Source organism: Hippoglossus stenolepis, chromosome 2, assembly GCF_022539355.2.
Source record: "Hippoglossus stenolepis isolate QCI-W04-F060 chromosome 2, HSTE1.2, whole genome shotgun sequence".
NCBI lineage: Eukaryota > Metazoa > Chordata > Actinopteri > Pleuronectiformes > Pleuronectidae > Hippoglossus > Hippoglossus stenolepis.
Genome location: NC_061484.1, coordinates 24,564,534 through 24,586,977, shown reverse-complemented (window position 1 = coordinate 24,586,977; position 22,444 = coordinate 24,564,534). Strand labels below are relative to the sequence as shown.

Sequence of the window (22,444 nt, the reverse complement as noted above, 5' to 3'; positions counted from 1 at the left end):
ACACGACACTCAGTCTATAAATACACTTTCATCTACAGATGTGTTCCACCTTGTGTGCAGGCAGCTTCCACAATATGCTGTGTGTTGTGTGTGTGTGTGTGTGTGTGTGTGTGTGTGTGTGTGTGTGTGTGTGTGTGTGTGTGTGTGTGTGTGTGTGTGTGTGTGTGTGTGTGTGTGTGTGTTGTGTGTTGTGCATGCGCTCACAGGTGGTGAAGAGCTGCATTCTGACTGCTTGGCTGTGGTCCAGGCTCCAAAGGTTCAGGTTGACCCTCAGCTCACCCTGCCCCTGGACATCAACAACTACCTCATGACACACTACATCCGGGCCATATTTAGGGTAAACACGCACAAAAAACACACAAAGAATGATATTCATGAAGACATGAATAAAACATAAACGGACCTTTGCAGCTCCACAGGACAAAGCACAGTATTGTCGTCGTGCTTGTCCATGTAACTATTGTCAACAGTTTTTGTGTATAATCATTTGTGTGTGTGTGTGTTGTAGGAGCCGTTGTTCGGGTTGCTGACAGCTCCTCTGGATGGTTCTCTGATTAGACAGGATGAGGAGCTGAGACAAGGATCCCTGAACATTTTCATTCTGGTATTAAAACATCATGTTGCATTGATATTTAACAGGGGAACTCAAAGTCTAAATCCAAGATCTCAGAGGCAGCAGCCAAACCTTGTTTTAAGACCATTTAACATTTATTCTAAGCACGGATGTGTCGTAAGCTGTTTTAAAAGTGCATGGGTTCAACGGGGTTTTATTCTTGCGCCCAGTGGGTTAAAACCTGCAAAGTTTCCCAGTTGATTTTGTGAATCCTGAGGAACCCTTATGAAATTGAGACATTTTATATAAATGAGCTTTCTCAGGACTTTTATAAACCTTTTCACTCTTATATTTCTGCCCTAATGTGGTCAAATGTCATGTGATCATCTTTAATTGTGTCCCGTAGTTTCTACAATGATACAGTTTCTGCAGCTTTTTTGAAAATCCTCGCCCTAGACAGACTTCAGCAAAAGCTCTATATTCAGTGGACTGAAACGTAATTTGTGGATAAGAGGGCAAAAAGCATTTAACTTTGTTTTTATTAGTTTTTAAAAAGCAAAACATTATAGCCTTTACAAATGTGAAGTGGTTTTTCATGTTACAGAATATGTTGTGAATCAGTGTGGGTGATTTTGACAGATACTTCGGTTCATGGGTGATCCGAACCTGAATGGGGCTCAGGAGAACCTGTTTGGGAACTACATCATCCAAAGAGGACTGACCAATCCCAGCCTCCGAGATGAGATCCTGGCTCAAGTAGCCAATCAGGTGAGAGCTTTTCCTCTTTTTAAAAAAGACTGAACTGTCAGAATTGCACATAATCTCAGTGGCGTTTTTTTTTAATCTTCTAATTTCCTCTCCTCTTTTAGGTGTGGAGGAATCCGAACATCTTGAATTCAGAGCGTGGCTGGCTCCTCCTCTCCTCTTGTCTCTCTGCCTTCCTGCCCTCTCAAAGACTGGCCAAGTATCTGCTGAAGTAAGACATGGGTGCAAACATAATGTCAATGGCAGAAGGAAGAAAACTATCTACAATTTAAGTCTGTTCAGCTCTGGACTTTCTCTTCCCTTCTTTTCCTGTTCACCTGTGTCCCTGTGCACACGTTCCCATGCAGCTGCTGTACAGATGTTCCTCTGTTCGTGTTTGTTGTCGCAGGTTTGTGTCTGACTACGGTCCGGAGGGCTACAACTGCGTGTGTCAGCACCGTCTGCTTCAGGCTCTGCAGCGGCTGAACGTCGGGCCCGAGTACGTCCGGACGTACCCACCCTGTCTGCTGGAGTGGACGGCCAATCGCAAGAGAGCTCACACTGTCCTGCACATACACTGCTTTGATGGTGAGTGCACACAATTACACACAATGTTTTTAAATGTGTGGACTGTTTTGGAAGAAGGCCCTGGACAAACATCTGCATTTGGAATAATTATTATAAACATTTTACGCTGCCATTTGTGCCAGATCTAGAAAAAAGCATTATTCTTCAGTAAGAATAGAAATTTACTGGACTCTGAAAGAGACTTTGTGTTTAAATAAAGGAGAAATAAAATACAGAGGAATAAACACAAATAAAGTGCTTGTGTGGAACTTTGCGTCCCCCCTGCCAGTTAGAAAAAGTTTTCATAATTTGCATCTGTTCTTATTTTTGCATTTATCCTCAAATCCTGACTGTTTTTCTCATGAATAAATTTGTGCTGTGACTGGTCTAAATCACAGGTTACATCATTGCACCATATCCAAGTGAAACCGTTCCATTAACGTCGACTCTGTTGGATTCCGACTCCTCTGGTCGACCCAACCTCACCCGTCTTGTTTGTGTTGTTTACCTGAGCCCCGTCAGTGTACACTTTAAGTCTCTCTCTCTCTCATTTCCTCCTCTCATTAAGCTAATCTGTCCTCAGAGGATTAGACAACACCTGATACTCGCTCTGGCTCGGCAGCTGCGTTTGTGTCTGTCGGTGCTGGAGGATGTTCACTGACAGACAGGGATCTGTGCTACCAACTTTGTTGTGGACACATTCTTGAATCTGATTCAAACGACTTTTAATATCGTCCAAGATGAGAAAACACACCCGGTAGTTTTTGTTGAGTAATAGCTGTATGTCAGTCGGTATTTTATTGCATTGTGCTTGTTCTCCGTCAGGTGTGTCCTTCCTGTGTCCTCTACACTCCTGGACAACAGGAGAAGAAATGGCCAAAGACATCTTACAACACAGGTATCACCTGACAGTAAAACATAAGCACCGAATACACGGATTGGATTATAAAGAATGGATTATAATTATTGATTATTGTAAATGGTTGTTGTATACATATATTAAGTGTGTGTGTGTGTGTGTGTGTGTGTGTGTGTGTGTGTGTGTGTGTGTGTGTGTGTGTGTGTGTGTGTGTGTGTGTGTGTGTGTGTGTGTGTGTGTGTGTGTGTGTGTGTGTGTGTGTGTGGTGTTTAGGGGTGTGGTGGAGGGCCGTCGAGGCTGGTCGGTGCTGTTGAAGGAGCCGGCCCAGTGGGTGGAGCTGGAGGGCTCTGACTACGTCCTGGACTTGATGTCGGACCTGGAGCTTCCTGCCGACTTCCCCAAACACAGCAGCTACTTCATCATCTCTGCACAGGAACCGACCAGAGTGCGGACCAATGCTAGCATGTGAGATTAATACATGAAGTACAATTTTTTACAATAATTAATTCACAATAATTAATTCATAATGTGAATGTATAACTGATGTTGTAGTTTTATTTTAATGTTTGTCAGGAGAATGTCTCCCTCTCAAAGAGGAGAGCTCCACCTTCATGTCTTTCAGAGGCTGATTATTTGTTTTAACATTTCAACATTTTACACATGAGCTTCTCTCGGTGCTTTTCAGTCACTTTTCTGACTCTTCAAAATTCACTGAACTTCCAAACAGTTCTCTGACACAGTGAGTTATTTGGTCACGGACTCAAACCGAAAATTCACCAAGGATTGAACCCAGAACCTAAAAGATTCAGAGCTGTTTTCTAACATCCTGAGCCATAGTCAGACATTTCTGAGCTATATGTCTTGAGACTTTGAGTATTGGACCTCAAAGTGTAGTGAGCATGGAAAAGAACCAGTGTCTCAGTAAAAAGTATTTCTTAGATGCTACGAGAGTTTTTATTTGGTCTTTGACTTCCAAATCCTTTTCAGAGATCTTAGAGACGTGCCTATGGTCAATCAATCAATCATCAATCAAATGTTATTTGTATAGCCCACATTCACAAAACACAATTTGTCTCAAATTGTCTAAACATGGTCAAACACTATGGTCTTCAAAACTTACAGGTGATTCTCCGACAGCTGAGTTATTGAACCAGACATTTCTTAACAATTCTTAATTTCTTGGAGATTAGACTTGAATCTAATGGTCATGACCATTTAAAACATGTTTTGCAAGTCATTATTGGACATTAAGCAGCTAAAGAGCCAGATATCATATCATATTTATACATTTCAGATAAAAAAAGAGTGTGAATATTGGCCTGTGAAGTGTTAATGACAAGCAGCTGGTTGTAACAAGTTCGCCACATCGGCTGTTGCAGTTTTGAGTAAAAGGTTTGGTGCATTTCTTCCACCACTGACAGGTTTACTGATGAAGATGCAGTTGTTCTGAGTGTTTTGTGTTTGTTATTGTTTTACAGAAGCCTGTTGGGCGGTGGCTTTGACACAAAGGATGATTTCATATCTTCACCCATACCCGGGTATGATGGTAGGTCTACGCATTCAAGCAAACATATTAACACCCAATTGATTTTGTTCACAGCAGACCATGATGTCCTCTCCTCTCCTCTCCTCTCCTCTCTCCTCTCCTCTCCTCTCTCCTCTCCTCTCCTCTCCTCTCCCTCCCCCTCCTCTCCTCTCCTCTCCTCTCCTCTCCTCTCCTCTCCTCTCCTCTCCTCCCCTCTGTCAGACTCGGAGCCCCAGAGAGGGATGGATCGTTATCTCGACAGCCTGTTTGACCCTGTGCTGTCTGATGGAACTGGGGTAAGTTACGAAACTCACTCCCAGCGAAACTCACTTGACCTGAACACTCTGAAAAGCTGTTAGTCAGAAAATAGCATGGAGTGAGTCCACTTCATAATGAAGGTACTTATTTACATGCTGGCAGCTGTGTTAATGAGCAAGAAGCCTTATATTTACATACTGTGTGAAGATGAAGAAGGATCATCCCCATGTGTGGTCACCTGAGCTCAACTTCAAGGGTCATAGCAAAGTATCTGAATACTTACATCAATGTGATATATCAGTTTTCACCCCTTTTCCTTCTCAAACATTTCTTAAAATACTGTTTTCACTTTTTCATTACAGAATTTTGAGTGTTTATTAATGAGAGACAAATACAGTTCTTTAAATTTTGGCTGTAACACAGGAAATATACAAATAAGTGAAGGCCTTTCTGAATGCACTTTAAGATATATGACAGTTTCTCTTCAATACGTCCTCATTGTATATGTGGCAGATTTGTAGAGATGTAGTGTTTGCTGTGAGCTTTTATGATTTAATATTAATAAGATCAGTGTCTACTGTTTTGTTAGGGCAGCAGTAAAACACCCACGTCAGCTCGTATAGGATTAATTATCTCCACCACAATCATTAATCATAATATAATGATAATAATAATATGGATATACTTTATTTATATAGCACTTTTTAACACATGGTCACAAAGTGCTTTACGAGACAACAAATCAATGAAATTAACAGTAAAAGTAAAATAAACAAAAAGCTCATAAATTAATTTAGTATTTGGAGGAGAAATAAAGATGACAGCGACTTTAAACATTACACTTCTCCACTGTTATAAACATTAGAGTTGCAGTCGTAGCAGATGATTGTGGTTGAGTTCATTCCATGCGTTCTTAGTCAGGTCAGTGGTTTCGCTGAATCCCGGCCATGTCGGCTCTATCAGTCTTCAGCCGCGACGGCAGCGCGGTGAACGTTAGCCGTGCTATCGGATGTGACTGACAGGAATTAGCATGTATCGGGTGTGTTCTACAGACCTCTCCCGCCCAGCAACTTATTACGTTACCCAGTTACCGTAACTGTCACAGCGACTAGATCGCCACGGTGATTTCCGACCCAGGCAACGCGCATATCTGCTTACGAGGGAACTGACACTCTGGCAAATGAAGGGCTTACTATTTAATGAGACATGGCCTACAAGCACATGGTCCTGTGGATTTGTGGGTCAGTGGCTGATTTCTGATGGAACGGCTGCACATTCAAGAGGAAGGTTGTCACTGATCTGACACTCAAAGCTCCCGTCACAAGAATATTAATCACTTTTTGTATCTCTTTGCCAGAAAGTGCATAACACAAATGCGCTGATTAAATAAATACTGTGCCAATATCTTTCGTATCAAATATTTAATGGAGTCACAGTAGAAAAAGTTTTTAAACATCTGTTCAGTTTATTCAAAACACATTTAAATATTTTATTAAGGAGTAAACACTTTAAAAAATGCAATGATTTCGAAGATGTTATTTCAAACCACTGTGACAAAGAAAGGTAATTGAGGCTTGATATTTTACAGGAAGTCGAGTCGGCTGCAGGACTCTCCAGCAGGATGAAGGGGGCCGGAGGAGTTGGAGGGGGGTGGCAACAGCAGGGGCAGTCCACGGGCCCCCCGCCTCCACCTGGAGGTCAGACACAAGAGACAACCGTCTCTCACTCAGTCATCAACACTTTGTAATTAACACTGTAGTGACTAAAGTAAATTAAACGTCATTTGGTATCGAATATAATGAGCTTTGCAGTAAATACGGAATCATTTTGGACAAAGCCAGAGACACACACACACACACAGGAAGTAACTCACTAGCTACACAAATCATAACAAAGTGCAGTAAAGCAAACACACTTAAAAATCTGTATGTGTTTGTTTGCGTGTCCACAGCTGTGAGAGTCCTTCCTGTGGGAGGTGTGATGTCGCCTCGTGTTGCAGCCGTGGCACCTGTGACACCTGGTTCGTATCAAATATGGAAAGAAATATGAGGAAAGGAAAAGCTGGAACATAATTTCCCTCCTGTCCTGTTCACCGTGTATCTGCTCCCCTCTCCTCCAGATGCACAGCAGGATGTTTTGGCCCGGCAGCAGCAGGCAATCGTGAACCAGCAGGCCATCATCATGGTACACCCTCTGTGAGGATCTGTGTCTGTTTACCTGTCTCGTGTTTTGGATTTTAACGCTGCGATTTCTTGTCTCTCAGGCTCAGCAGATGACCATGCAGGCCATGGCCCTGGTCAGCCCAGTGTCAAGCCCTCCCATGTCCCCGATCACGAGCCCTCCCTCGAGTCCTCTGCCTCACCACCCTACCAGCCCATACGCCCCGAGCCCCTATGCTGTCATACCTCCGAGTCCGTACGCGAACATCCCACCCAGCCCTTACGCCAACTTCACTCCGACTCCCTACGCTGCCACACAAATCCCGCCAAGCCCCTACCCTCTCCCAGCTCAACGGGAACAAGCTCCCTCACAGCCCCGAGCTCGGCCTCCCGCTGAGCCCCAGACGCAGCCCCGAGCTCGGCCTCAGCCTCGGGCCGCCAACCCCAAACCCCAGCTAAGCTCCACTAACACTCACCAGAATGAGCCAGCAAAGCCCAAAGCTAACCCGGCCGCTCAGGTCAGTGACTCTGAGACATGTGAGATAACAGTCCGCAGTGACAAAGAGCAATAATGATTCAGCACTGCTGAGTTTGTCAAAGATGTTACGGTGGTTGTTGCTGTTGAACTCCCGGCAACAGTCGCCGCTTAAAAATATTATTTTTTGTGGAAATGATAAAAGGTTTATTTGAAATAAAAAGAGGAGCTGTGAAGTTGTAGGATGATAAGCTTCTACTGGTCGAACAAAACAGAGCAACACCTACAGAAAAATGCATCAATGGAAGATGAGAAATATGATAATGTCTATGGCCAATTATTTCTTTTTTTTTCTGAATGTGATGCAACTTGTCTTTCGTTTCAGTTTTGCAGGTTCGTCACCGTCTGAATGTTTGGAGATAATTTTTGAAGCAATTATTTTTATGCACAGAAATAATTCAGTATTTTAATTCGATAGTTTTCAGTCATGTGAAGCTTAAAGTAGATTTTTTTGGGAGATGGTGATGCAGGTAAATTTTAGTTTAAACACAATTTTTATGATTTCAGTTCTGAAAAACCTGAACATTCGTATGCAGCTTGGTGCAACGGGACAATTAGCCCAGTTTACCTCCATAGAAAAATTCAAAAGACCACAGCAAAATAAAAAAGAATCAAGCAGAACTGCAGATTATCACTAGCTCAGCTCTCATATCTGTAACAAACGAAATGTGCCGAGTGTGTTCTCCACTTGTCTTTGCTCTGACATTGACTTTCCTCCAATTACAAGTGACTAAATAAAATCTCAGGATTGCAAAATATGGCAAAACCACTCTGTGTGTGTTTTTTTTTTTTAGGCACAGTCAGGTAAGGACAGCGCTTCTCGGAGGAAAGCTCCAGGCATCCCCATAAATAAGGACCAGCCGGCCAGGAAGTTTGGTAAGAAACAGAGTGAAACACGAGAGCGTGAGAAAGCAATAAACCCAACGTCCCTTTTTAAATAAAACATCTTATCAAAGAGAGCTGAACACAAGAAAGCTTTAACGTCTTACTCCCTGTTCTTCTCATGTCTGTGTTTCAGCCCCAGTGGTGACGAATCCTCCGCCCCCTGCTGGAGAGGTGGTGAAGCACTCAGCTGGGACCAAAGATCAATTTGTCCCCAGCCAAGACATCCAAGGTAGCCATGTAGTTTATGATGTTATTTATTTATAACACATTAGTAATAGTAATTTGGAAAGTGTTATCTGTTTGTTGCTCACCTTATGCATTATACTTTAAAGATATCATCAAAAGATACAACTCACCGCCTCCACCGACAGATCAGCTGCCCCCAGGCAAGAGGTGAGATCGCACTCAAACACACACTGAGGAGTTTGCATGGTGGATTTTTTTGCAGCACAGCAGCACGATGTTATCTCCAGTCACAGAATCACTGCACACACTGGAAATCCCCGACTGAGGCAAACCACCAACAGACACTGATTGCGATGTTGTGGCTCGCAGTGAGCACACAGCACCAGAACGATTGTGTTTACACAAGAAACACGGCGCAGATTACACGATACGTTACAATTACATCATGCAAGATTTGTAATTTGCAGAGTTGACACTGAGTGCATGTGTTCAGGAGACCAGAGGGGAAGTTCAAGAAGAAGCAGACCGCTCACGATGAAGCTTTACAGATTCTCAAACCCCAGATGGACAACCCTCCTGCTCCCCTGGTAAAAACACACAAAACACCTGAATTCTGATGGTAATAATAGTGATGGTTGTGCTGCAAGGAAATGCTTTTGTGTGTGTCCAGCCCAAACGCACAGCTGCCCCCTCACCCTCCACACCTGCAGTCAAAGAGGTGGGATTAAAACCCAGCAAGAGTATGAAGACGAGAGCACCTGACCGTCCTCTCCCCAAACCTCCTCCAGGTAACCACACACCGCCACACAAGGCTCACTTCACATTATACCAAGACGAACCTGGCTCCATCGCCTCCGTGTCAGAACACTGCAGCGTCAACGTGTCCTGTGGAGCTTTCACAAGAACAGACGTGTGCAGCCGAAAGCCCGAGAGATCTTGTTGAATTCCTTCCTTTCCTCATGAGAAGCCTTTTTTAAATTGTTTCAAACCTTACATTTATGCTGCTTCTTTTTCTTCGCCCCACAGCATATATATATATATATTGTCAAGTCATTATGCCGCAGATAAAATCAGCCAACACAAACCTTTCACAGACATATTAGTATCTGCATTAATGTTTTCTAATATGTGGTGATTTATTTACAGAATAAAAAGATGTGCATTGATGTAACTTAATTTTCTATATTATTTTAAAGTTCTATAGATTTGGTTGTATTTGAGTTTACTTAATTTTAAGTTATTTATATAACATTTTGTGGTTAAACTGTACAATTTCAAGCCTCACTTACGTTTCCTTTTCATAAGGGTTTGATAAGAACATCTTAAAAATCATTGCCAATTTTTTTATATATATATGTATATATCCGCCCCCAAATATGAATATCAGTCGAGCTCTATTAATTTCTATGAGCTGTGTGACAGCTACAGCGTTTGTTGGCAAACTTCAACAACATCTGTCCCCTCCACCTCACACATTATCTTCCTGCTGTGCCTCCACAACCTCCTTTAAACTTGAGCATCGGGGAGAAGCCATCAAACTGAGAGCGAGACACCGTGTGAGCATTTAACGTGTTGAGTAAGACTGAAGCTAAAGTGTAATCTGATGTGTTTGATGCAGTTTCTCGAGAGCTCCCAGTCGAGACAGAAAGCATCCAGACACAACTTCATCAGAGCACCAACGAAGAGCACTACACCTACACCAACGTTCCCTGGAGACTGTACCTCAGGAAGGAGGTGTGTACATACAGAGATACACAAAAAACATCACGATCCACTGACAAAATGTTTGTGTTTTATTGTGCCTGTTTTTTTTTTTTTTGACAGGTTTTCTATCCCAAAGACAGCTTCAACAATCCAGCGGTGCTCGACCTCATTTTCAAACAGGTAACTTCAGAGGTGGTTGAGTTAAAGCCGGATGGATACGACATCAACAGATGTGTTTAATATCAGCGTTATATGTTTTTATTTGAAGTGGATTTCATGTCATTTACAGCCGGGGCCCTATGTTTGTGGAACCTTCAAAAACTTTTGGAATAGGTTCAGTAGATCAACTCCACCGGCAGCCGCGACACAGCAGCAGTGGCTACAATGCAATCTAATGGGGCAACTATAACACACATTTTTTCGCCAGTAAAAATAATAAAACTGGGTCTTTGCTAAGAGTCTGGCAACATTACACAAGTTTCCAGAGCTTCATATCAGTGCAGCAGCTAATTGCCCGTCCTCTGTTTCTCTCTCTCTCTCCTCATTTCTCTTCAATCTTTCAATTTGTAGGAGCTACTCGTCCGTCGACTTTGGCTCAAACAAGTAGCGACAGCCACTGAAGTCAAATGCTTCATCGACATTGTGCACATTAGAAAAAGATTCAGCTATAACAGTTTCTCTTGGTAAAAAACTCCAAACTCTCTCTCTCTCTCTCCAACTCTCTCTCTCTCACGCACGGCTCCACCTCCATCTTTCTACAACAACCCAAGTGTCACGCGACTCGAGTGTGAGACTTCTCGTTAAATGAGACGTGTGCTGCCAGACTCTTCACAAAGACCCAGAATAACAATTTTGGTGAAGAAAAGCCCTTTAAGTGCACATTTAATGGACTGTGGCAGTTGCCCCGTGAGGTTAAACTGCCGCCGTGTCGTGGCAGCCGGTGGACCAATTCCAAAAGTTTTTACAAGTACCATTAATTTACACACCCACATTTATAAACAAAGGGCCCAGGCTTAAAAAATACCAAAGTTCCCCTTTAAAATGTTTCTTAAAGCACTGACCTTTTTTCTACCAATTGTGCTCCATATTTTTCCCGACAACAGAAATATCATAAAGAGTTCAAACTAAATTATTTCTAACATTCCTTCTCCTCTCTTCTGGCTCCCACAGATCGTGAATGACACTCTGTCAGAGGCGTGCGTTCGCATCACTCGTGATGAAAGGCAGAAAATGAAAGCTCTTTTCGGTAGTCTGTCTGTTCTTCCTGGAGACATGTTTTATTTGGACCGCAAAAACTCGAATCCAAACAGATCTCCTCGACAACCGTGAGTTAACGTGTGTGTGTGTTTGTGTGACTGACAGCTAAACACGGGGTGGAGCAGAATATGGATCCGGTGGAGGAGCACGTGAAGAAAACAGTTGTGACGGCAGCGAGGGAAACCTGGGAAATTTACTTCTCCCGACTCTTCCCTGCCTCGGTGAGTGCGGTAAATCCTCAGAGGGAAATTATTACTGCATGTGTTACTTTCATTTTTATTAAACCTCTGTATATTTACTTTATGTGTGTGTGTGTGTGTGTGTGTGTGCAGGGTAGTGTAGGAACAGGTGTGCAGGTGTTATCAGTGTCACACAACGGAATTAAGCTGTTGAAGACCGTAAAAAGCAGCGCTGCCGCCCCAGACTACTTCAGAGTCCTGCGACCGTACACGTATGTGCTGCTTTCTTATGTTTCAAATATGTCAGAACATTTCATTTATTTTGTTTCAATGTCCAGGTAGATTTGTTTTATTGGTTTGTGAAAAATCAGATAGTGACCGATCCGGTGAGTTTTCAATTTTCCCTGACGTGTGTTCAGCGAGGCCTGTCGCTCAATTCAGGATTAGAAGTGAAGATAAATGTGATTTAAAGCCTGTTGGCACTTTTTTGAAGATGTTTTAAGGACAAATTATCCTCAGCTGTCGTCGTAACCAAAGTTGTAAGGACAAAAAATGTTTTCACCCTTTGGATTAAAAGAAAGAAATAACCCAAAATGTCACCAGTCAATAAATAGAATCACCATTTCTACATGATCACGTTATGGCCAGCTCTATCACTTTCACAGTAAAGTGACACGTTAGACTGACATAAGGTGGAAGAAAGAGGAAAGAAATAGGTTGTAATGGATTTTAAACTAGAACCTCTGCTAAAGCCCAACATTCCCCTTTTTAAAAACACATTTAAATTCACTAGATCCCCGGAAAACGTGTTGAAAAACGTCACATATTAAGTCACGCTGTGCTTTTTTCAGCTACGCAGACATCTTGTTTGTAACCATCCCGTCAGAGAACATGCTGGAGTTCAACCTGACCAATGAGAAGCTGATCCTGTTCTCAGCCAAAGCACTGCAAGTCAAACACCTCATAGACACCTTCATCTGCGAGATCAAACGGGTAAGAGCCGCTCTTAGCTTAAAGAGTGCAGACGGAATTCTATTAATTTGCTGACACCCACACATAAACACACTCATCACTTTTCATTCAACCTGACACGGCTGTAATTTAGTCCAATTTGGGGGGAAAATTGCTAAATCCCCTCAACGCTCTTTTTCTGGAAGATGTCAGAAAGAGTTTTTTGTGATACAGGGAATCAGCAGATTTTGGGGGGAAAGTGCGAAAATGCAAAAGCGACAAACAATTTAGTCCGAATATGATCAAATACAAGCTCATGTAACAGTGTGGTTGCATTTATCTGTGTGTTCCTTCCCCTCAGGACTCAGACTACGTGATCGCTGAACGTAACTTTGTGACGGACGACCGCTCGATGCTCAGTTTCCACAAAGGAGACGTCATCAGGCTGCAGGTCATGGACGGGCTGGAGAAAGGTGACACAGTGCACATGTCGTGGAAATCATGTCATGGTATGTGTGTTGTGAGTCTCTGATCCGAGTGTGTGTGTGTGTGTGTGTTTTCGCCTCGTGTGTCTCCTCCAGGTTATAGCTACGGCTGTGTGGTGAGGAAGAAGGTGGTGTTTTTGGAGGAGCTGAAGAGAGACACTCAAGACTTTGGTGAGTTATTACTGATTTATTATTCCCGGGTTAAAGCAACACAATGCAACTTTCATTGAGCAACAGCGCCCTCTACAGCTACATGTGGTGATTAATTCTGTTGGGATCTGTGTCCCGACCAATTAAGTGGTTTTCATGTAGAGAAAAAACAAAGGCCGTCAATATTCAGAACACAACTGAACGATCCCGGGCTTCCTGAACCAGAGGAGCTGCCACTTCAAACAATTCTTCATGTTTTAATGGTTTCCTGCTGATTACTGGAGATAAACACAGGTTTCTAATGACTTCTAAGACTTTTTAACGGATCTACGGTTGAGCATCACTCTCCAGCCAGCTGGGCCACTCTCAGTCAGTTTCACACCGAAGATACATAGAGCAAGAAGAGATGTTCAGGGGTGAGAAGTGGCAATGAAAAGGGCTCGATTCTCCCTATGTAACATCAGATTCCTTTTGAAGCTGCTATTTTAAGATTCAAATTTGTATCGCTTTAGAATCCCATCGATCATCCAGATGTTTGCAACCAGGTGTTTGCATCGTTCAAGAATAAACAAGGTGACAGTTCAAACTGGCAGCTTTGAGAGATTTACTAACCTGGCCCGTGTCTGTGCGCCCTGGAGGTATGATAGTATTTTTTTTATGTCAAGGAGAAATCGGTGCGGTGATGTTAACATTGCCCGCGGCGCTCCTAGAATACAATATCGTATCAGAAAAAATAATTTTCCAGATGGACGATGGCGAAGCAATTTGAAAAATATTGATTCGTGTCATTTCTTGAGGACACATGAGATGAGAAAGTATCACAGGTGAGGAGAAGTCACGTCAAACAGATAGTGGATGAGACTGATTCCAATGAAAGTGCACCTACACTCACATTTGTAATTTATTGTCACGTTTTTTATTTATTTGATTTTTTGCACCTGGACAACAGAATTCCTATAAACAAACCTTACATAGCACAAGAGACTCAGGTTGTCCAGTTATGAGTCATAGCTGTGGAGAAGAGGTAAGTCTTGTGGATACCGGGGTTCGGACAAAACTTTTGATATGATATTTGGGTTTTGGACGGACTTGGTGATGTTGGCTGGGCTCTCTACTTAATTATTTTATTGCATGGGCCTGTAATCGGGGAAAACATAGGACTCGTATTGGTTTTGGACAGAAACAAAGTTCTTGTTGGGCTCTGTTGGTTTTCTCTCTGGCTCAGACTGGTCCCGGAGCCCGAGCTGCTCTTCATTGTTAATGAGAAAGAAAAGTGTGGAGATAATGATCTGACTTTAAATGAAAGGTTGACCTCCTCTAAAAGAAATGGCTGATAGTGATCAGGGTTTATAGTGGTGGTGGTGGTGGGGGGGGACGGTCAAGGGACACAGCAGCCAGGTGTGTGTGTGTGTGTTTATGTAACTGCATTTTGTAATCTCTCTCTCAGGTTGGAAGTTTGGCGCCGTGTTCGGCCGCTCAGGTGCATTTCCGGCCGAGTGCGTCCATCCCGTTGCCGCTCCTGACTTCCTGTCACTGCCACTGGACCGTAAGGCAGATCCTCGCGGGGGAGCGGGACAGTTTGCTGTGTCGTCAGCCGTTGCTGTTGCCGTGGCATCCACCATGGCTGCACATGAGATAGATCAGACGATTGAGGTACACATGCACACACACACACTCACACACACACACACACACACACACACACACACACACACACACACATGCAGCCGTCTGTCAGGTGGTTTTTCACTGTCAATCTTTGCCCTTCAGAAAGTTTCCCTCGATGGATTCCCTGATGGAGATCTGGATGAGAGGAGCCTGCAGGACAGTAAATATGACATCTTGGAGTTTGCCAGGAAATACTTCAGACGGGGACCCAGCGGGAAGGGGTGAGACAAAAAGAGAAATAATGTACTCATGTATACAAACACATGGAAAACTCACACACACACATCATCTCGTTGTTTATATCTACTGGTAGAAATTATTGAAGTACATTTACTCGACTTCTGTTCAGAAGTATGATTTTTTTACTTTATACTCCTACTGTAAGATAAATATTTCACTACATTTACTTTAACCAGCCTCTACACACCCTCATAGTTGTTTTTAATTACTGTGGCTGATTAGACATAGTCAGGTCGAAATCGGGTAAAACTGTGATGGAAATTTATGAAAAGTATAATACTTCATGCTGTATGTACCTAATCAGACAATGCTATATTTTTCATATTGTAATAATGCTATTTAATAATGATGTCATCGTGACATTATGTTTACAATATGAGGACACTATGTGACTTTTTAGTGATGTCAGGATTAAATCATTCCAATACCTGGGGAAATGACTGAATTATAACTTGTTCATGACGTCACTTATCTATGACATCATGTAATGGAGAATCAATTTCCAATCAATATAGGGTTTTACATTGTCTCTGTTGACCTTGACTTTGACCTTTGACCTATTGGCTATAAAAATGTATCATCCGGAGAAACTTTCCCAAGTTATACCCATTCCCACACACACACACACACACACACACACACACACACACACACACACACACACACACACACACACACACACACACACACACACATATATAAATATAGAGACAGGGGCAGCTGCCTCCAGCTAATAACAGTGATCATATTGATAACAGGTCAACAAGCCGTACTCTCCTGCAGGGGCTGCAGAATTACCAGGAGAGTGGAGCTGTCACTCAAACAATAGTCTGACCACACATAGAAAACACCTGTGGATTCAAAACATATTATTTTATAAAATATGATGCACTGCGACAGTTTAGATTAAATTACCCATTTCAAAAGTGGTTGAAATCAACTCCATCTCATTTCTAAATGAATAGTGAGTGCATCACAGTCAGTTTAATGTAATTGCTTCTGCACTTTCATGGAATAAAAAATCAGGACTTTTTCTTCATGTAATGTTGTATTTTTTTAATATGCATTTACTATTTTTATTGAAGTGAATAATCTCAGCTCTCTTTCCTGTTTTGATCTCAAGTCTTCACTTTGTCACTGATCCTCTCTTCAGAGATTCCCTGAAAGCCAAAAGCAAGAACAGAGACTCCAGGGAGCCCAGTGAAATGATCAAGTTCTCTAAGGTGCCTCCTCTTCTTTCTGTAACGTACAGAATCTTAACACACCAGCTCTCTTCTCCAGTCTCTGTGTGGTTTCGGGGTCGATTAGCTCGTCCTTATAACACTTCTCTCGTGATTTGTTCCTCTTCAGACCCCTCTGACCGAGTCTCTGATAGAGTTCACTGATGCAGCCATGAACAGAGTGGCCGCTGATCTCTTCATGTGTAAGTTCTTCTCCTCATGTTACAGTTACTTTGCTCTTAAGACGTCCTCTTCTGATATAAAATGCTCTGTGTGTGTCTGATTGTGTATTTTGTGTAGTGGCCATGCGGTTCATGGGTGATTCGCCATCAAGGGGACTGACGGAGCACGAGGCGGTCAGCACGTTCCTCAAGGTGAGCACACGCAGAATTATGTGGTAGACGACCATTTTCTCTTCGACAGTTTGCTTATGTGTGTGTGTGTGTGTGTGTGTGTGTGTGTGTGTGTGTGTGTCCTCAGCTCATAGGAGAGTTCACCTTGATGCGGGATGAGGCTTACTGCCAGCTCCTCAAACAGGTTAATGGCAACACCAGCTCCAAACCGTGAGTCTGCTAAACCACCGCACGTTCCACATCACAAACCAAACGCACGCCACGAGTCTCTTTCTTCACTGTGATGCTTTGTGTGTCTGTGCTCTCCTGTTCCGAGCAGTGATAGTTGCCAGCGAGGCTGGAGGCTGCTGTACATCCTGACTGCTTTCCATCGCTGCTCTGAAGTCCTCAAGCCGTTCCTCCTGAAATACCTGCAGCAGGCCTCTCGCAGCGCTGGGGCTCAGTATCAGGGTGAAACACACAGACACACACACACGTGATTAACATGTGAAAATCTGCTGCCCAAGCATCTGGAATGTAACATTTTCTTTTAATATGACAGGTATAGCTAAAGCATGCGAGCAGAACCTGAAGAAGACTTTCCAATATGGCGGCCGCATTGTTTCGCCCAACAGCATGGAGCTGAAAGCTATGATGGTCAGTGCACTGGTGGAAGAAGTATTCAGGTCCTAGAAGTATTCAGAACTAGTATTTAGAGTGTAAATCTACTCAAATACACATAACATGTCTGCTCTCATTCAGTAAAAGAGTAGAAGTATTGGCAGCTAATTTTATTTCATGTTTTAATATTACTAATATTAATGTAAGCAGCATCGAGATGATTTAAAAAACTGGAGCAAATTTTGAAGGATGAATTTGATGATGTTCTCTTTACATTAAATCTATTTAGGACCAACAATGAATTTCCTGTGTATCCAAATGCTGATAGATATTATCCTCAACGTTGCTGTGAATATTCTGGTGACATGTTCTTCCATAATGATGAAGACGGCCACTGTAGCATGAAAATAGTCTGCAAACAAAATCACTATCAACTCCTTTTTGAGTAATAAGTTCCCCAAACAATAAACGAAGTGCTTGGCTGTTTTAGGAAAAGACAAAATGATTTATTTAGGGAACAGAGGGCTGGGGGCTGAGAAGCACAGTGTGTGGAAGTCAAAACATAATTAAAGAGGGAAGATGTTCATTTTGTTCTTTTGACAATAAGGAAGCTAAAGAATATCATCATCCTTTTCCTTGAATCATCTACTACCACATATTTGGTGTAGTTTAAACCACAAGGCATCATATTCTATAAATTGATTATTTGTATGTTTTTTCTCAAAGTTGAACCTATATATTTATACTTTGTTATTTCTGGATGTAGGTTTCAGCCACAGTACAACATGTCCAGTTGTGTGAACCCTATCTATATTGAATGACTGTGTGCTTGTACCTCCTCAGGCGGGTCGAAGTTCAAAGCGCCAGCTCGTTCTGTTTCCTGGAGGAATCGAACGCCATGTGAAAATCAAAACCTGCTCTGTAGGTGTTCAGCTTCTGTTCGCCAGCACAGCCATCTATAAGGAGCCGGGTTCTCACAGACGTGCGTGTTTGATGCTGTTGTATTTTTTTCAGGTTGCCCTGGAGGTGATTGAGGAGCTGTGCTATGAGATGGGTTTACACAGGCTGGAGGCCATGGAGGAATATGCCATATTTTTAGTCACCAACAGAGGTTTGCTCGCAGACGTCTGCTTCTCCCTCTCGGTCACACGCACACATATCAAACGTTGTATTAGTGCACAGACTTAATCTCCTCTTCATTGTCAGTGGAGCGGAACCAATCACAGATCACATATCAGGCTGCTCTTTGGTTTTCCAGCTGCGGGAGAAAAGTCAATCGAGTGCTGATATGGCTGCCGTGGAAAAATAACACGAGCGTGCTCAATATCAGCGTCTCATTTCCGATACAGATACGACACAACACTGACGTCTCTGTCTATAACAATCAGAAACACAATTTCCTCTCATGTATCCATCTTACAAAATGTTGCCTAATGAGTCAATTAAATCCCATGAGTGAATTAATACATTGTTCACTTCTGTTTCTTCTGCTTTATCAAGTTTTCCATGTTGAAAGCTCCAGCGATTGATTTCTCCCCTTGAAGCACTCCAACAGCACACTTTGCATTCTGCTGTTTATTTTTCCTGTTTTAACATTAACTATCTCCACATGATAACAGCTGACAGCTGCTCATGCCTCTATGCTATTCAGAAACACAGCGTGTCACACAGCATGCGGCTCTGCAAATATTTACATGACTTTTCAAGTTTTATGTCGTGTCTCTGTAGTTTGTATTCTGCTGGTGGAGGTCGGATACTGATCCGGAGCTCTGGACTGCAGAGAAACATATATTAGTTCTTTATATGAGTAGTTTATGTTCAATTTAGATAACATTCATATCTCGTTAATAACCATCTATTGTTTTGCATGTGGGTCCAGGTCAGAATGTGCGTCCTCTGAACAAACACGAGTACATCCTGGATGTTGCGACCGAGGCCGAGGTGGTCGACACCAACTACAGCTTTTGGTTCAGACGAGTCGTCTGGACTCAACCGCTCAAGTTTGAGAACGAGCTGTGTGTGGCGATGCATTATAACCAGGTACAACAGGGGGATGTTTCACACACACACAGTATATATGTGGCGTTTGTGTGTGTATGTAAATGTTGTATGTGTGTATTTATAGATCCTGCCGGACTACCGTAAAGGCCTGCTTAATGTGCTCCCCGATGGGAAAGTGAGCGATCAACAGTTCCACCAGATCTCCAAACTGGCAGCTTTGCAGCACAGAGCCAAAGACATTGTCTTCGTCCCCAGCATGTGAGCAAACAGACACGAGGGGAAATGGCTGACGTGTTCTTGTTTTCAGTTTACAGAACCCATCGTGGTCTAAAGAGTGTTTCTCATTTGCTTGGCTTGTATTTTCCGTTTGCTCACTCCTCTCCGTCTCGTTTGCCTCTAGATGGAAACACAAGAAATCCTAATTAGATTTTTACTACCCTATTGAAAAGTGCAGACAATGAAGATGCACAGAAAGTGAATGGAAACAAAATTCACTGCTTTATTCTTGTCGTTTGTGATTAATCCAGAAAAAACTGATGTAAAATCCTATTAAATATTCAAATTCAAGGAAAATGATAGATAGTGTTTTAAAAAAAGACTAAAAGTGTAGAATTCTTTCTTCTGTCTCATGGAAGTGAAACATTTTCACTTGATGATTGCTTGACTTTATGATCTTTTCCTTTTTCCTTTCTCAACTGTTGAATGTTGTTTCTTGCTCTTACTCTAGTTATCTCCATCTCCCCGTCCGCCCACACACTCAGCCAGCCGCAGAGCAGAGTCGACTCACTGAGCCGTTGAAAATCATTGTGAGACATGTTGGAAATCACAGAGCGAAGCAGACTTGTGTTTATCTTAGATTCTGTTTCTGTCTCCCCACCCCTCCAACCTTCCTCCAGACATGAATTATCCGAGTACATCGCCGCACCTCTGTTCAAGAAGCAGCCGCCCCAGCAGTGGGTTACCATGGTGACGCAGCACATGCAACAAGTACAGGCCCTGAATCCGCACCAGGCCCGAGCGCAGTTTATGGGTAAGTGGAGCACAAACCTCTGCCAAGGCCCAACTGTCCCCACATTTTCAGAGTATACCCCAACAAAACAACAGCAAACATATAAATCAACCGTCACACCATCAGCAGATTAAAAAAGACCAGACTATGTCCTTCAAGTTACATTATTATTATTCTTAAAGCCACATTCAGTGATTGAACAATGTGATACAGTTAAAAGCTCTGAAACAAGTCAGTAAGTTAAAGGCTGTATTCTCAACTCCTGTTTCCAAGTTTCAAAGGATGAACTGTGAAGCTAAATCAATCAATGGTTATGTGTCACATTTACAGATGTTTCATCTATTCACAAGAAGGAATAAAGTGATTTTACTTTGTTCTACCATTAAGTTAAGGGATAGATTTTTTTTAATGGTCTAACTAAAAGCACCAAAGCTCAATAGTTCTTTGAGCTTTACTCTCCAGTGGCCTCAAAAATGTTGCATCCGACATTTCCAATAATTCAACTAAACGCTGAATCTTTCATGGGACATTAAATGCCTGGTAATTACACAGGTTTTTTAACTTCTTCTCCTTGATGTGGAACACAGACTGTTTAAAGACTGTTCCTCCAGCCTCAGGGTTATTTCAGGAAAACTCAACCAGAGCCCAAAAACATTATACAACTAATAATTTAAGTGAAATTGATGTGCAAAATCAGTGAATTGTCCCTTTAACAAGATCTTCTTTTGTGTCTGGGCGTGTGCAGGCCTGATCAGTGCGTTCCCCATGTTCGGCTCCTCGTTCTTCTACATCCACAGCAGCAGCTCCACTACCTTCTACGCCCCCTGCATTGTTGCTGTCAATCAACATGGGCTGCACTTCCTGCACAAAAATACCCATGTAAGGACACCCCCAACACACACACACACACACACACTAATATGACTCAGCTCATCGTGACTGAAACCTGAGCCCAGAAGTAGAGTCTCATGTATCTGCAGTCTGAAGTGTTTCATGCATGGACTCTGTGGTGCAGGAGCTGATGGTAGTGGTCCCCCTGGTGGAAGTGCAGTCCAGCCGCACCCAGAGGCCCACTGCTGGAACCAGTTACCCGTATGTCGACCTCACCCTGGGGGACATGAACACACAACGGGTCATTCAGATGCAGCTGGAGCAGGTTATTACGCAAGCAGACGCGGACAAGGACACACTTCAGAGGCCGCACATGCCGGTAATGATTTTTCTGTGTCGCTGTGGTTCAGTGTCCGTGCTGATGCTGGTTGTTTGTCCACAGGGCCTGGAGCTGTGTCGAGTCATCGCCATGCAGGTGGAAAACATGATGTTAGTGCGGGAGAAGAGGCTCACCCTACCACCCAGCGAAATCACCATGTTATAACACCGTGCTGAACTGTGCACACACACTTATAAGCGCACACACACACACACACACACACACACACACACACACACACACACACACACACACACACACACACACACACACACACACACACACACACACACACACACACACACACACACACGGAAATGAAACCTGTAAAAATAATCTACCTCTTGACTTCAGGTGTTTGTTTTATAGCTAACTCAGTCACTAAAGTCATTGCGTAAGTGTTTTGGTTTAATGTATTATATTTACTGCACAGAATTCAGCCTAGAAACCCTGAATATGAATATTATTTAATGTTTATTTTCATAGTTACAACTTGATAATTGTTTTTCCTACTGTGGTTTTCATTTATTTCACATTAAATAGGTTTTTATCTGTATCGTTTGTCATTACAGTGTTTTATAACTGACATGTTTTTTAAAATTTTTTTATTACTTTTGACTATAAAACTTGATGTACATCATTGTTGTATCCAACCAATGTTCATATCAACTTGTTTATTTTGTAAAAAGTTTTTAAAGAGATATATGTGCACTTCTGTGCTTATTTATTAAAATGATGAAACAGCAATAAAAACAAGTATCTTATTTCAAGCTGTATCAGTTTGAGATTATACAATGAAATGATTTGTATCAATGCTTTGATAAGAATATTAAAGATTAAGAAAAGGCTTTATTGGTCCCCAAGGGTAAATGTTCAAGCTCTCTCACCTACAGAATATTAAGTCATTCAAATAAAAACATTAAGCAATTAAGTAATTACATCTTTTCATTCCATCATGTGACAATGTTGAAATTATAATAGAGCTTGATTTGATTACCTTTTCATTCTATTTTCTGCTATTATTATTATTTATTATTTTATGAATAAATAAAACATACGAATATTGGCCCATAAGTATGAACTAGTATAATTCTATATTTATAGATATATAGGAATCTGGTTAAGTATAAGATAATTATTAATTAA

At 42.2% G+C, this 22,444-nt stretch overlaps 1 protein-coding gene across 1 annotated transcript in view; it reads left to right on the top strand.

Annotated features, from left to right (window-relative positions):
• The window catches only part of myo15ab (myosin XVAb), a 42,885-nt gene extending 21,321 nt beyond the window's left edge, over positions 1-21,564 (top strand). The window contains exons 34-75 of the mRNA XM_047343759.1: positions 207-337; positions 509-604; positions 1,193-1,321; positions 1,423-1,529; positions 1,707-1,885; positions 2,690-2,762; positions 2,997-3,188; positions 4,202-4,269; positions 4,471-4,544; positions 6,095-6,203; positions 6,458-6,526; positions 6,626-6,690; positions 6,770-7,183; positions 7,995-8,076; positions 8,219-8,314; positions 8,418-8,478; positions 8,765-8,858; positions 8,942-9,059; positions 9,890-10,005; positions 10,096-10,155; positions 11,146-11,221; positions 11,338-11,453; positions 11,565-11,683; positions 12,263-12,404; positions 12,724-12,835; positions 12,944-13,018; positions 14,445-14,650; positions 14,768-14,886; positions 16,059-16,128; positions 16,256-16,328; positions 16,426-16,499; positions 16,606-16,688; positions 16,798-16,928; positions 17,020-17,114; positions 17,922-17,999; positions 18,093-18,189; positions 18,958-19,118; positions 19,204-19,337; positions 19,976-20,109; positions 20,834-20,967; positions 21,104-21,244; positions 21,362-21,564. Coding sequence (XP_047199715.1) covers positions 207-337; positions 509-604; positions 1,193-1,321; positions 1,423-1,529; positions 1,707-1,885; positions 2,690-2,762; positions 2,997-3,188; positions 4,202-4,269; positions 4,471-4,544; positions 6,095-6,203; positions 6,458-6,526; positions 6,626-6,690; positions 6,770-7,183; positions 7,995-8,076; positions 8,219-8,314; positions 8,418-8,478; positions 8,765-8,858; positions 8,942-9,059; positions 9,890-10,005; positions 10,096-10,155; positions 11,146-11,221; positions 11,338-11,453; positions 11,565-11,683; positions 12,263-12,404; positions 12,724-12,835; positions 12,944-13,018; positions 14,445-14,650; positions 14,768-14,886; positions 16,059-16,128; positions 16,256-16,328; positions 16,426-16,499; positions 16,606-16,688; positions 16,798-16,928; positions 17,020-17,114; positions 17,922-17,999; positions 18,093-18,189; positions 18,958-19,118; positions 19,204-19,337; positions 19,976-20,109; positions 20,834-20,967; positions 21,104-21,244; positions 21,362-21,463 — 4,805 coding nt within the window. The 3' untranslated portion in view covers positions 21,464-21,564. The remainder of the gene's footprint in view (positions 1-206; positions 338-508; positions 605-1,192; positions 1,322-1,422; positions 1,530-1,706; positions 1,886-2,689; positions 2,763-2,996; positions 3,189-4,201; positions 4,270-4,470; positions 4,545-6,094; positions 6,204-6,457; positions 6,527-6,625; positions 6,691-6,769; positions 7,184-7,994; positions 8,077-8,218; positions 8,315-8,417; positions 8,479-8,764; positions 8,859-8,941; positions 9,060-9,889; positions 10,006-10,095; positions 10,156-11,145; positions 11,222-11,337; positions 11,454-11,564; positions 11,684-12,262; positions 12,405-12,723; positions 12,836-12,943; positions 13,019-14,444; positions 14,651-14,767; positions 14,887-16,058; positions 16,129-16,255; positions 16,329-16,425; positions 16,500-16,605; positions 16,689-16,797; positions 16,929-17,019; positions 17,115-17,921; positions 18,000-18,092; positions 18,190-18,957; positions 19,119-19,203; positions 19,338-19,975; positions 20,110-20,833; positions 20,968-21,103; positions 21,245-21,361) is intronic.
• Positions 21,565-22,444: the final 880 nt, after the last annotated feature.